At 33.1% G+C, this 13,111-nt stretch overlaps 1 protein-coding gene across 6 annotated transcripts in view; it reads left to right on the top strand.

The window, feature by feature from the left end:
- The first annotated feature begins 2,015 nt into the window (after positions 1 to 2,015).
- Positions 2,016 to 13,111, top strand: part of LOC149568686 (uncharacterized) — a 59,891-nt gene continuing 48,795 nt past the window's right edge. For 3 of the 6 annotated variants that reach the window (XR_016362635.1, XR_016362636.1, XM_089821577.1), the window contains exons 1-2: positions 2,016 to 2,379; positions 2,610 to 2,837. Coding sequence is in view for 4 of the 6 variants with exons in the window: in XM_089821577.1 (XP_089677703.1) it covers positions 2,647 to 2,837 (191 nt within the window). In the remaining 2 variants the exon portion in view is untranslated. Of the gene's footprint in view, positions 2,380 to 2,549; positions 2,838 to 13,111 lie in introns of all 6 variants that reach the window. The other 3 variants (XM_089821574.1, XM_089821576.1, XM_089821575.1) reach the window with 2 other exon arrangements.

Consider the following 13,111-nt stretch of genomic DNA (forward strand, 5'->3'; position numbering starts at 1 on the left):
AAAATTTGTTATGCAGAGATAGAAGACTATTTTCAATGCTTTTTATTTGGTAATTCGACATCAGTAAGAACAAAACATCAAAATTTGCATTTTTGTTCTATGTAACGTTAAACTAATAAATGTCCAAAATGCATTGCATTGGTCAACAACAATGTACAAAATAGTAGTATATGAACAAAGGGTATCAATATCATGTTTTAGGTACCTAGTTTAGAGTTAAATACTATATTACTAGTAATGATATTTTGAATTGTAACATAATTTATGCAAAAGATACTGCCACATAAGTTACAACATAGTTTTCAACAATTAATTTTCCAATTGGGTGTTATACATAAACATGTCTTTTGTTTTACAATAAATCCTATCTAGTATATGTCTATATGATATGTAAATGTAGAGAGTGAAGCTATGGTATTATGTTTCTATAGCTAACAACTTGATTGTTGTTGTGATCTTTGATAATGTTAGCAAAAAAAGAGGAAGATACTAGTGAGAGTGAGACAGTAAATTGGAAAGTTAGTTTGGACAAATAAACTTACATGAAAATAGTTGACAATGTTTTGAAGCTAGATTATTAACGTTGTATTGGTGCTAAAAGTAGATTGTTATGGGGGTGAGTTCTTCATTTAATTTAAAATAGGACATCTTTTCAAACAAAATATCCTCCACACTAAACTAACCCAACCAATAAGCTAAGTTGAGTTAGGCTAGATGTCGTGAAAGCATATTTTTAATTACTGATTCCACATACAAATAATTTGAAGAAACAACTTAAAAAAAAATGATTTCTCACAAAGATAAACAATAGACATATACTAAAAACATGTGTTTAGCAATGGTGTGGCCATGAAAAAGATGATGAAAATGAATCAATTCTCGATCAAAAATTAAAAACTACTCAAAACAAAATCACATTTTAATACACAACAGGATATACAATTATATTCAGGATTGTGCACAAAAATTACCCCTCCTCCCAAAATGTCTTGTTGGCCAGGGGATAATTTAAAAAAATATTATACTAAATATACAGATTTATACATTTCTAAATATCTTTAAGCATGCAAATTGTACTTTTTTCTTACAAAAAAATTGTCTATGCTTTTCTACAGTGATCAAATTTCCATGCTACTAATGATTGAATGAGTTGTGTTTACACTCATCTGGCTTTCTTTATAAATAAGTTTTTAGGGCCAACTTAATAAGTAGTTTTAATTTTTAACTTTTAATTTTAATCTAATTCACTATTTTATCTGTGGTTCTTATTTTTCTCTAAAGTAAGCAAATCTTTCTAAAAGATTTTAAATCTTGCTTGGATTGCATAAGAGGAATATTGAAGAGGCCTAGTGAGTTTAAGATCTGAGAATAAATTCATCAAAAATAAAATAAAAAATCTAAGAATATATTCTCGTCACGAAATGTTCCAAGTTTATAAAAGAAATCTTGAACTGTGAAATTCGTGGTGCAACAACATTAATATGGTAGCTCACTTAGCATAATAATGTCAAAGAAATGACCAAGTTAAAAGGCAACGCGATTTCAAGTGCCTCAATGTTTTTTGTCTTTAATCTAGAACTAAAACCCTAACATGCTATACACATACAATTCTTTTCCAGGAGGCACACCACAAATAGTTACCAAAACATGAGTCAAAAATGATTTTTTCATCTCCCATTTAGTAAATAAACCATACCTTTGCACTTCGAGATTTTTGTAAGTGTTTCTAAATCTTACTATCTTTCTCCAATATGCTTATAAAAGAAAATTACTCCACATATGAGAGAGATCAACTATGACTACAAATCAATGTTTATCCTTTCACCATCTATTTAGTCAATACATTTATTCCTACTTACAATTGTCCTTCAATCCATTTTTTCCCTTTCAATTTCATTTATCAAAATGCCTTTAACCCTTGGAAAAATACTTTATCCAATATTTTTTTAAAGAAAAATAGAATTTTTGAAACAAAATTAATTTTTAAATAAGGAATCCTCAAACTTAAAGATCTTATAATTATTTGGGTCTCAAAATTAACGAGTAGAGGAAACTGGGAAGACCAAAAAATCGATAAATGCTTCTTTTATATGTTGTATCTCTCTTCCAGCTAGTTATTCTTTGTAAATTTGCTTTGTTTCAATAAAAAAAAAAAATTTCGATAAATGCAGATATTGACGAAATGAAAAATCCAACAATGGAAAGTTAAACTCTACCATGGAGGATTGCGGTGAAGAATATGAAAGTTCACTATTAAAAAATACTTGGAAAGAATATAAAATTTGCAAAATCAAAGACGACCTCAAAAGTCTTCTTTCTCACCGCGAAGAAACCCAGTGGCAGACGAAGGATTTCCAGGTGAAGGCCAAATCTGCACAGGTGAATGTTTGTTACCTGCTGTCATCTGCATATCATTCTGTGGACATTTTCAATTCGGTTATGACAGGTTTTGATGTAGACTCTCTTGGAGCGAATAGCGTTAATTCCAACGAGTACTTTTTCACTAGTTTGCGAGGGTTCAAGTATTAATACTACTTTTGTGTCCCCAGGGTTTAAGTATATTGCGCGTTCCCTTTCGGGTTTTAAGTGCATTTTGAAATACTTTGTAGGGTTTGCCAGTTAAGTCTTGAAAAAGGAGCTTTCTGCATGGCGAGATCAGGGAGGCCTAGACCTGCAACTCCTTCGGGGTCAGCATCACGGTCTTCTTCGTATACTTCTTCATCTTCAGCCTCGGGCTCCCGCTCACGCTCTCGGTCCCGTTCGGCGTCTTTTTCTTCGTCCTCCGTGTCGCGCAGTGATAGTTCCCGCAGCCGCAGCCCACCGCCACCAGGAAAAAGGTACCGTTTTAATTCTCAGCCAAATCCAACTGTGTCCCTCATTTTTCGAGACTGAACGATAAGGATTAAAGCCAGTAGCCTCAGTCCTGGAAAGGATCCCATTTTTATTTCATTAATTTATAAAATTTGATTCTTTCTATCCGTTATAGTCTGAATCAAAAAAGGTAAGTCCAGCAAGTAGCTTTAGTGGCTTTACTATAATTAAGTTTTATAGTTTTGTGATTGTTATGAATTTTTGGTTGTCTGTAGTAATTTATTCTCTCTAGTCTTAATCGTTATTGTAGAGGTTTCTTTTCTGGATGGGAAATAGTGAAGAAAGCTTGAAATCCTTTAAACGAGAAGCTCTTATGCTTAGTGCCATTGAAGCTTCTTTTTTTGGTGGAAGCAGTGAAGATTGTTTGAAACCTTTAAACGAGGAGCTCTTATAATTATTGCGATTGAAGCGTCTGTTCTGGATGAGAAATCATATACTCATTCGGGGTTTGGGTTGTATTGTTGATTTATACAATGTTGCTGTATGGACTTGTTGATTGGCTCAAAGTTGATATAGATTCAGGCAACAGTTCAATATTCATATTGATAGGATTTGGGGCCAAAGTTTTAGTATGTAAATGGGATTGAGGCTAGTTAAGTTTGTGGCTGTGTGAAGACTCATTATGCTAGTTTCTGTTCTAAAATGAGCGTAGAGTAGACCATTATTCTGAAGCTCTCATGGAATTTTTTTTAGTTGAAAAGGATGAGTTGTGGTTTTTTGCATAATTGTGACAGCCTTTGACATTTACATGGACTTAGTGTCAAGGTTTTCACGAGCATATGGTTGAGGTTAATAGGGAACAATGCCGTGACATAATATTCCTGTTTCTATCCTTTTTTATGCGGATGGTATTCTTGGAGTAGGACCTTAATTGTTTGAGCTGAACTTTATGCCAATAAGAGAGTTATTTCTAAACCATTTCCAAGGATAGGGTAGATGGGGTATAGAAGAAATGACCTTAGTGTTAAATGTTTCAGCTAGTCAATCACAAAGATACGTCGGGTTAAAACTTGCGTGTTGGGTGATGGGAATACCAACTTGCTAGTCAACCTCAAAGGGGATTTACTTAGCAAAAAATAGAATCTTAAACAAAACTAATAATCTCTTTTCTACCTTGACATTTTTTTTTTAATACCCAGCTGTTGAGGAAATGGTTGTAATCCAACTATGCAATGTAAAGGATTGCTGTAATGTAATGGCATTGTGTTTCCAATGTGTTTTCCAATAACATTGATCTCTATATATTTATATATTGAGAAGAGATATGTACCATATAGGGACAAACATGTCTCATGTAGAGATATGTCTCCATGTAGATTAATATCGATCAATCATTTGTTATTGATTATTATATAACTGCAGGTTTAATAATCATAAGACAATTTGAATATATTACACAATCAATAAATATATATGAAGTTTGAACACTTAGTTAAATATATATGTGTGTGTGTGTGTGTAAATATAAATAGATATATATGTGAATGGTCTAATGATAGTTAATCAAGGGTAAATATGTTTAACCAATAACTATAGAAGGATTATCTCTGGATCAAGTCAATCCGATTGAAGCTACAACATTAACACTCCCTCTTAGCTAGGGAGGATTGTTATAAAATCACTTTATGTTCTTAAGCAAAAATAGAGAGATCATCCCAATATGATATTCTTGGAAAAAGGTATATTTGAAGGATATCAATATATATCCACTAATTAGATGGTATCTTTCAATATCATTGAAAATATGATTCAACTATGAATATCAACCACATGATATTCATCATTCTTATATTTTCATGGCAATTCATCATAATGATATCATCTCATGATATCGAAATAATGGCCTACATATATCAAGTCACATGATATTCACCAATTACTTAGAGTAATGGCCTCAAAATATCAAGTTGCATTATATTTGCCAAGTACTTAGAGTAACGACCTCATGATGTCAAGTCGCATGATATTCACCAAGTACTCAAATGTTCATAAGGTATGTGCACACGTATCACCTTGCGATACTTACCATAGGAACATTATAATCATGGTTTGTTTGCGAATGTTAATCCCCCACAATATATATTTATACAATACAACACATATATCTATTAGATGATATCTATCCCTCAATTGATATTGATTTACAAGATATGATCTATCGTGACTTGCTTAGACATCAACCATATGATATCCATCATCATAGAAAGTTAGACTATTATAAGATCATCATCATACTATTTTAACCACAAACAAACATAAATAAAAGATCGTCACCTTCCACGATGTTTCCACAAAGTCATTTAGTAACTCACATGACATCCACCATGAACATTTCCAGAGGGTGGAACAAAGGCTTTCAACTCAAACTTCTTTCCCACAGAGAAGGATGCATAACTGCATCTTAGGTAATCATTGATGGTGAAGCTCCCTCTCACTAAAGGCTCCAATCCATAACTCCAAGCTTGTCTTCAATAATGTACAAACTTTACTTTGGCAAAAGGCTTGGAGAAACTATCGGTTGTTGGTCTTTAGTAATAACATACTCTGAATGAATAGTATTCCAAGTATCCATCTACGATTTAGGCATTCACATAAAGACCTTTTAGTCCACACATATGGAACTTCATCTCATGAATCATAGTCCTCTGATTGCTATAATTTTTATTGGAGAATCCATCTCGATATGGTTTACTCCCTTTGAATAAATATGATTAAGATCCTCAAAAGTCATTTAAAACATATCCTCTATGTGCTGCCTCTATCACGAAAGCATACCTTGATTCATAGTAACATGAGTTAATGTACTAAACTGTGAATTTATCCTCAGGCTTGGCAACATTAGACATTAAGATAATGTGGTTCTCTTAAGTATGCGTATTAACCGCCTGCCCTTTTTGTCCAAGGTTGCCTCTAATGAAATGTCCGACCCCTTCTTGATGTAGAAGGATACTCATAATCTCAATAATCAAAGATATTTGCTTCAAGAGCCTCACTTTATCTAGCATGATCGTCAAATGACTAATGAATCCTAGATCAAATGTTTTTTGGAGCCACTATCATAACATTGAATCTTGCACAATATTTGGTAGCACGCTTAATGTATGATCATCTTTTCCTAGAAGAACATCCCTGCACAACTTTGATGGTGTCTCTTCTCTGATATATCCCCTTTAAGGATAGTTCAAATGGGAGTGAAATGTTGTTTATTATTCCTCGCCGCCCCCATAATGTAAATTCCCACTCTCATATTGTCAAACAATCTTGCATCACATCAAATATGGTAAATTTCTTTTTGTTCTTGTAAAGAATCATCCTTTTAGGATCAAGGAAAAGAACAAAAGCATAATAAGGAAGATAACTCTTATATTGCATGCATGGATATAGTTACGAGATTCACTACAATGTGCAAACAAAATTAGTAGTCAAGAGGTAATAACCAATAATACTTATCTCAATATGCTCATTAACATTCTTCCCAATGGATCACTAGTGAGAATGTCAATTCTTGCACGCTTATCAATTTCGAGTCAAATGCATTTCTATCTAACTCTTTGTCTTAGCGATCTAGGTATTCCTTGTTTGATGTACTACTTGGCATTTCTATCCTTTGTAGAATGTGTCGCCTCGCTTCAAAATCTTGAGGATAGATCTCATTGTTATACTTGTATTAGGATGAAGACTCTCATCATGAACAAAGTTCATCTTAACACAAAATCTAATTTTGCATTTGAGAAAATGAATTGAATAGCAGTAGATATGTCGTGTATTTGTCCTCTAACTACCGGTTATTATCAATTTAAACATTTGATTAGTCTAAAGCTGATCATTTCATTTATAGTATGATTTAAAGAATACTCTATATTGAACAAGTTTTACCCATAGGTTCTTATCAATTTAATCATCATCGGTTCATATCCTCATTTATGATGCCATGAATTTGTTTGCTTATAAAATAATACCATTGGCACCAACTTTGTTATTACTTGCATAAGATCCATATTACAGTATTTTGCCCACTCAAGTATTCATAGTTTGCACTTGATATGTGGGTAATATATTCCAATCTATCCATACTCAAATTTGATGTTTGCAAATGCTATATTGAGACAATTTTTCCGACGCGACTAATATGATGAATTTGAAATTTTTAATCTCTGTTGTAATACAAGCATTTTTGATGTCCCAACTTAGATTGTCATCATTATACGAACATTGGAAGGATGAAATATAACAAATTGGTTTGTTACTACCAAGCGTTGCGAGTTAACTATCCCATCCTTGAACCAATTCCATTTCATAGTGTAATATTCAATAATATAATCACCGTGTTGTATGTGTACAAAGCATCTCTATACAAATCCCTCTTACAAAAAAAATTCGATGATCCTTGACATACATTCTAGGTGCTAAGCATTTTGGGCTCATCGCCAAATTCACCCTCCATCATTGGTATCGTTTGGGACTTTTAAATCTGAGTAGTTTGTGTGTTTAATCTAGTAATGACATCTTGTTTTATGTTAACTCCCAGACCATGCATGGACGGAGCATTTTCTGTCCCTTATCCTTCTTCTCGACTACAATGATTACAATTGGTGCATCACTAATCACATTAGCAAAAAATATCATAACAAAACTCAATGAACTGAAATATCGTAAAATATTTTTTACAAGTTGACTTCTTGCATCTAGGGACGACACTTGCAAGTATTTTTGCGTTCTCTAATGATTTCATTATAGATTTTAGTATTAGTAAGATCCATTGACGATTAAACATGACTTCAAAGGTTTATAATTCACCTATTTCTTCCATTCATCTACAGTGCGATTACAAACACTTCAAAGATATATAATGGTCAATACAATAATTTCTTCTATGATTGTAGAGTATCCTTGGTTACTTGAAAAGTGGAAAATTATCCAAGAAATTACTCAAAATATTGCACCATCCATGCATTTAGTGTGATTGCAAAGAAAATGGATAGATACATGAGTGGAACCATAATTCAATTGTTCCACAATAGGATAGGCTATACTCATCTGATATAAAGTCTATGTATGCCATTGAAAGTTACTCTCCAAATTCTAACCTTGACTTCATCTTTCTTCATGCAAACTCATGTGTTTAGAAGGGATGTTTGAATTGAAAAGATATTGAACATAGAGCCCTTGTTGATTTCATACCACCTAGTGAGATTATGCACAATCAATGTGAAGTCGCACCACATATAACTTTCTATGTCGATGATAACCTTTGGTTGTCAGATGGACGCACTACTAGGTATCGTAATTCTTCCAAAAAAGTCACCTTTCATTAATAATAGACCTGCAGGCTGCATACCTTATTGTGGGTGTTACTTTCGTTATGATCAATTCCAAACTCCTTCATCTATTGCTTTGATCTTCCAAGGCAATGTCTACTACATTGAGACTATGACACGTGTAATTTCCTCTATTGACTCCTCTAGAATTGAGTTGTACAAAACCCTTTATCTGCTGAAGTGAAGACATAATATAAATGCATATTTGTAACTTAGTGTTGTATCTTCATTTTCGTTTGTTGTAACTTGTCTTTCTCTTTGTATTTAAAAATCATGAACGAGAATGTTAAAGTTTTTAGCTGCGATAGAGATCTTTATCTCTCGAAATCTGGACGTTATTACTGTTATTGTCATCTTCAGCTGAAAATGACACTTAAGTTTAATTTGTAATATTAAATGTAAATGACATGTGTCATTCACATGCATTGAGGCATGAATATTCGAAGAGTCATAATTAATTATAGGAGTTATGAGAATCTCAAGAGACCTTTGGTTATAATGTGAAGAGTCTCTCCTATTGTTATATATTCGCATCAAGCAAAGGATATTGTACACTTGAACATTTCATTATCAATAAAGATATATTTCTGTTGTGTGGCTGGAATTTTCCCTTCATTCTCGAAGGGTTTTCCCAGGATATTTTTGGTGTTTATTGGTTCTTTGTTTTTGCTCCTTCTTATTGTTGTTTATCTCCATTGATTTGATTTCTGGGCTAAAACTTAACATGGTATCAGAGTATGGTTTGATATCAGCATGAGGGAGTCTTCTTCTAATGATTGCCGTTTGCGCTATGGTTATGATCATATCTATTTTGAGTCTTTCTAGTATGGCTATTTGTTATAACTTAAGTGTAAAGTTTTATGTTTGCCTTGAGTTCCCTTTGGAATGTCTCACAATTGTTTCACATGATCTGTGCATGAGAAGTTGTCTGTTGCTTTTGTTCGGTATTTTCAATTGTCTCTTATTGCCCCTCTCGTCAAGTTCTTGGAAGTTTTCATTTTTGAAGTCTGAGTCAATTTGATGCTTGCATGTACTTAACTTTCTTTCACCATGTTCTGCTATTAGCCTTCATACTTGAATTATATACTACTTTAAAAAAAAAAATTTGAGCGTTGTTTGTAGAGCTGCATGGGTTGCTTGCACCTTATAATAGGGGCATCAAATCTTTTGTTAAAAAAAAATTGGTTTTATCTTCTTAAGCACGAAATCTTCATTTTAAGATAATCGTAGAGTTTCCTGTCATTTTGAGCCCTATCAAGTAAGTGACTTTGATAAGGTGGGCAAGCCGACCCAGTAAGGAATGTCATTACTTCACCTGTTGTGTCACTTTTGTTTTAACGTCAAACTTTATATTTGCTGTGCCATTTCTCTTTCATTTATGATCCCTCTGTTTTGCTCGATTTTTATCGCCCATTGTGTTACATGGTTTCCATTGCATGTGAGGTTGAGCATTATTTTCACTCCAATTGGTTTTTATATCTGTATCGTTTCTTGGTGTCATGGTTACTGAGCATCGAGTTTGCGTCGTTGTTCATTGGAAGCATTTTTTCTCATCTTTGATTATTGAAGAGTATGCTAGTAACGTCTTCAAAGTGAAATTTTTTAGAATGAAATTACACGTCAATATATTTGTATCTTTTCGAAAACAGAGGGTGAGTTAGAAGGCCACTCTACTCCAACAACGCTTATCAAGTTTGTGTCGACATCATTTCTCATGTTTGGAATTTTATAACGTGACTCATTCTCTATCGGTTAAGGATTGTCGTGTTTTTTTTAATGCTTGATAGCGGCTTATTTCTAGTCAGTTTGTTTTGTTACTTCATAACGACTTCTTCATAACTAATGCCCTTTTAATTTTTCTTGTGTTAAGACTCTTGGAGGTCTTTGAGTGATTTATGGGGATATCAAGGGAGATAATATTGAATCCATGCAAATCTGCATCTGAGATTGTCTCACGACTCTTGTGGATGATCAATCGATTTAAGTTAATAGTGGATTATGGAGAAGGGGATCTAATAGTAGTTTGAATAATATCCACATGTGACCATGCCTTGCTTCTTCACTAACATGCAGTGTCACATCCTTGTAGGCAGCATGGGCATGGAAATAAGAAGACTAAGAAAAGAAGATTATTCGCATCGAGAGGTATTGACGTGGTATGCATTGAAGGTAACGTTCTTATTCTTCTTAGTAACGTCATCATAAATCTTGTTGCATCCTAGCTTTGTGCATGTTGTCTGAAAGGAAGCAGATACTTAATGTTTATCATCAGGTCTATTTTTATTATTAAATAATAAAGTGCAGAAGATAATCTCGACAATTGTGAGAGGGACATGAATGCAAGAGTGTCACATGTGGGTTACAGATATAAATACTTTTATTATGGGGGAATTTGTTCTAAGCTGGTAAAAGTTTTTGCATCACAGTAGGTGTAGCACTCAATTCGGGAGGTAACTCAACAATGTTGAGAACTCTTTGTTGCTTTATGAAGGGTGTCAAACTTATTTTTGTGTCCTATTGTTTCTTGTGTACTGTCTTCCCTTAGATCACTGTTGGAACTGTGTGGAAGTACAATTTTATTGATAATGATGTTAAGGCATTCTTGATTGGTTTAATCCTTTGAAGGCAATCATGTCAAATGTGTTGGAAACATTTAAAATTGCCTGATTTGACAAAATATTGTTGGGACCCGCTTCTTACTCTCTAGTATCAATGAAGTTTATAGAGATCTTTAGCAGCCATATATGGAGCTATATTGAGAAAATGTCAATCCCATAGATGTTAGAAGTTGTTTGATAAGGAAAAGTGTTCATGATGGATTATCACTGAAAAATAGTCCATGTGAAAGAGATAAGTATTCTATAATGTTTATTTCAAAAATCTTATCACTAAGTTTTATGATAGATTAATTTAATCTCTATTGGTTGCAGGATACAACAAGATAAGGATTATAGCTTCAGAGGGAGATATTGAGCTTTTTATTGATATTTTAGCTTCAAAGGGAGACTTCATAATTAAGAGGGAGTACTTATGGAATCCCCATCACTCTCATAGATGCTTGTGGTATTTATAAAATTTGAGACTTAAATGGAATCAAGTCTTAGTTTGTTATTGCCTATTTTATTCTTGTGTGAATAAATGAGATTGTAAGATTAGCCATGATAACTCTTTCACTATGCGATAGTGAACATCATGTTGAGAAAGTCCATGATGTCATCACGTTGAGAGATTCTGTGATGGGAGTTGGATGTCATGTTGAGAGATTCCATGATAGTTCATGTTGAGAGAGTCCGTGAATAAAGGCTTAGTTGCGACTCTTACAAATCTTTTCATGTTGAGTGATTCCATGAATACGACTCATTGTTATAGGTTTTCATATTGAGTAGCTCCATGAATTATGTTTTGAATTTGTATGATCAGAATTTATCACTGGCATTTTTTAGTTGCAGTTTTGTGTGGTTGTTCAGCTAAAGATCTCTCTCTTGCTAAGAGGGAGTGTTAAAGTTTGTAGCTGCGATAGAGATCTTTATCTCTCGAAATCTGGATGTTATTACCGTTATTGTCATCTTCAGCTGAAAATGACACACAAGTTTAATTTGTAATATTAAATGTAAATGACATGTGTCATTCACATGCATTGAGGCATAATATTCGAAGAGTCATAATTAATTATAGGAGTTATGAGAATCTCAAGAGACCTTTGGTTATAATGTGAAGAGTCTCTCCTATTGTTATATATTCACATCAAGCAAAGGATATTGTACACTCGAACATTTCATTATCAATAAAGATATATTTCTGTTGTGTGGCTAGGTTTTTCCCTTCATTCTCGAAGGGTTTTCCCAGGATATTTTTGGTGTTTATTGGTTCTGTTTTTGCTCCTTATTGTTGTTTATCTCCATTGATTTGATTTTTGGGCTAAAACTTAACAGAGAAGACTCTAGAAAAGGTAGAAAGTTGCTCTTGATGTTTATCGTCACAAATGATTAATCCAACCTTCAATGAATATTATCACATCAACTATAAAAGTATGAACGATATATCTATTGGTGCTTCCATCTATCTTGAATAAATATAGCCATCAAATACTTTGATAATAATTGATCTCCAAGATAAAACATAGGTTGGGGTCCCTATAAGACCAAATTGCTTGGATACCATGTTGAGGAAATGGTTGTAATCCAACTATATGTAACGTAGAAGATTTCTGTAATGTAATGGCATTGTGTTTCCACTCTGTTTTCCAATAGCAACGATCTCTATATATTGATATATTGAGAAGAGATATGTCCCATGTAAGGACATTTCTTTCGATAGATTAATATTGTTGAATCATTTGTTATTGATTATTGTATAACTATAGGTTTTATAATCATTAAACAATAAATATATGTGAGCATGTAGTTTTATATATATATATATATATATATATATGAATTGTCTAATGATATCTAATCAAGGGTAAAGATTTTTAACAATTCAATCTGACTGAAGCTACAACGTGTTAACAATTCATATAAAATACCAATTCCTTTTACCATATTTCTTAAGCACCTTATTTTAGTAATTTTTTTACCCCTCTTGGTTTAATTGAACTTTTCATTTTCACTTCCTCATGCTTGTGATATGGATGTTAGCAATAAATTGTCCATTTTTCACCTCGCCCTCACAAAAAATGCTTAAAAGATTTGTTTTCTAGGGGACATTGCATGACATTTTTAGCATCTTTCCAGGCATGGGAAACAATACTGAAAGTAAACACATTTGCTTAAATATTAAGAGTACACAAGATGATTCTCGAAGTTTTTTGCTCATTTGACTGCACCAAGGATGTCTCTAAAATAGGGGATTTTAATGTTGCTTTTTTTAGAGTGCCCTAATATCACAAATTTGTATTACAATAAGAATTGCTCGGTGATAAT

This window comes from Cupressus sempervirens, chromosome 3 (assembly GCF_028749045.1).
Source record: "Cupressus sempervirens isolate cs-2001-9-10 chromosome 3, ASM2874904v1, whole genome shotgun sequence".
Classification (NCBI taxonomy): domain Eukaryota; kingdom Viridiplantae; phylum Streptophyta; class Pinopsida; order Cupressales; family Cupressaceae; genus Cupressus; species Cupressus sempervirens.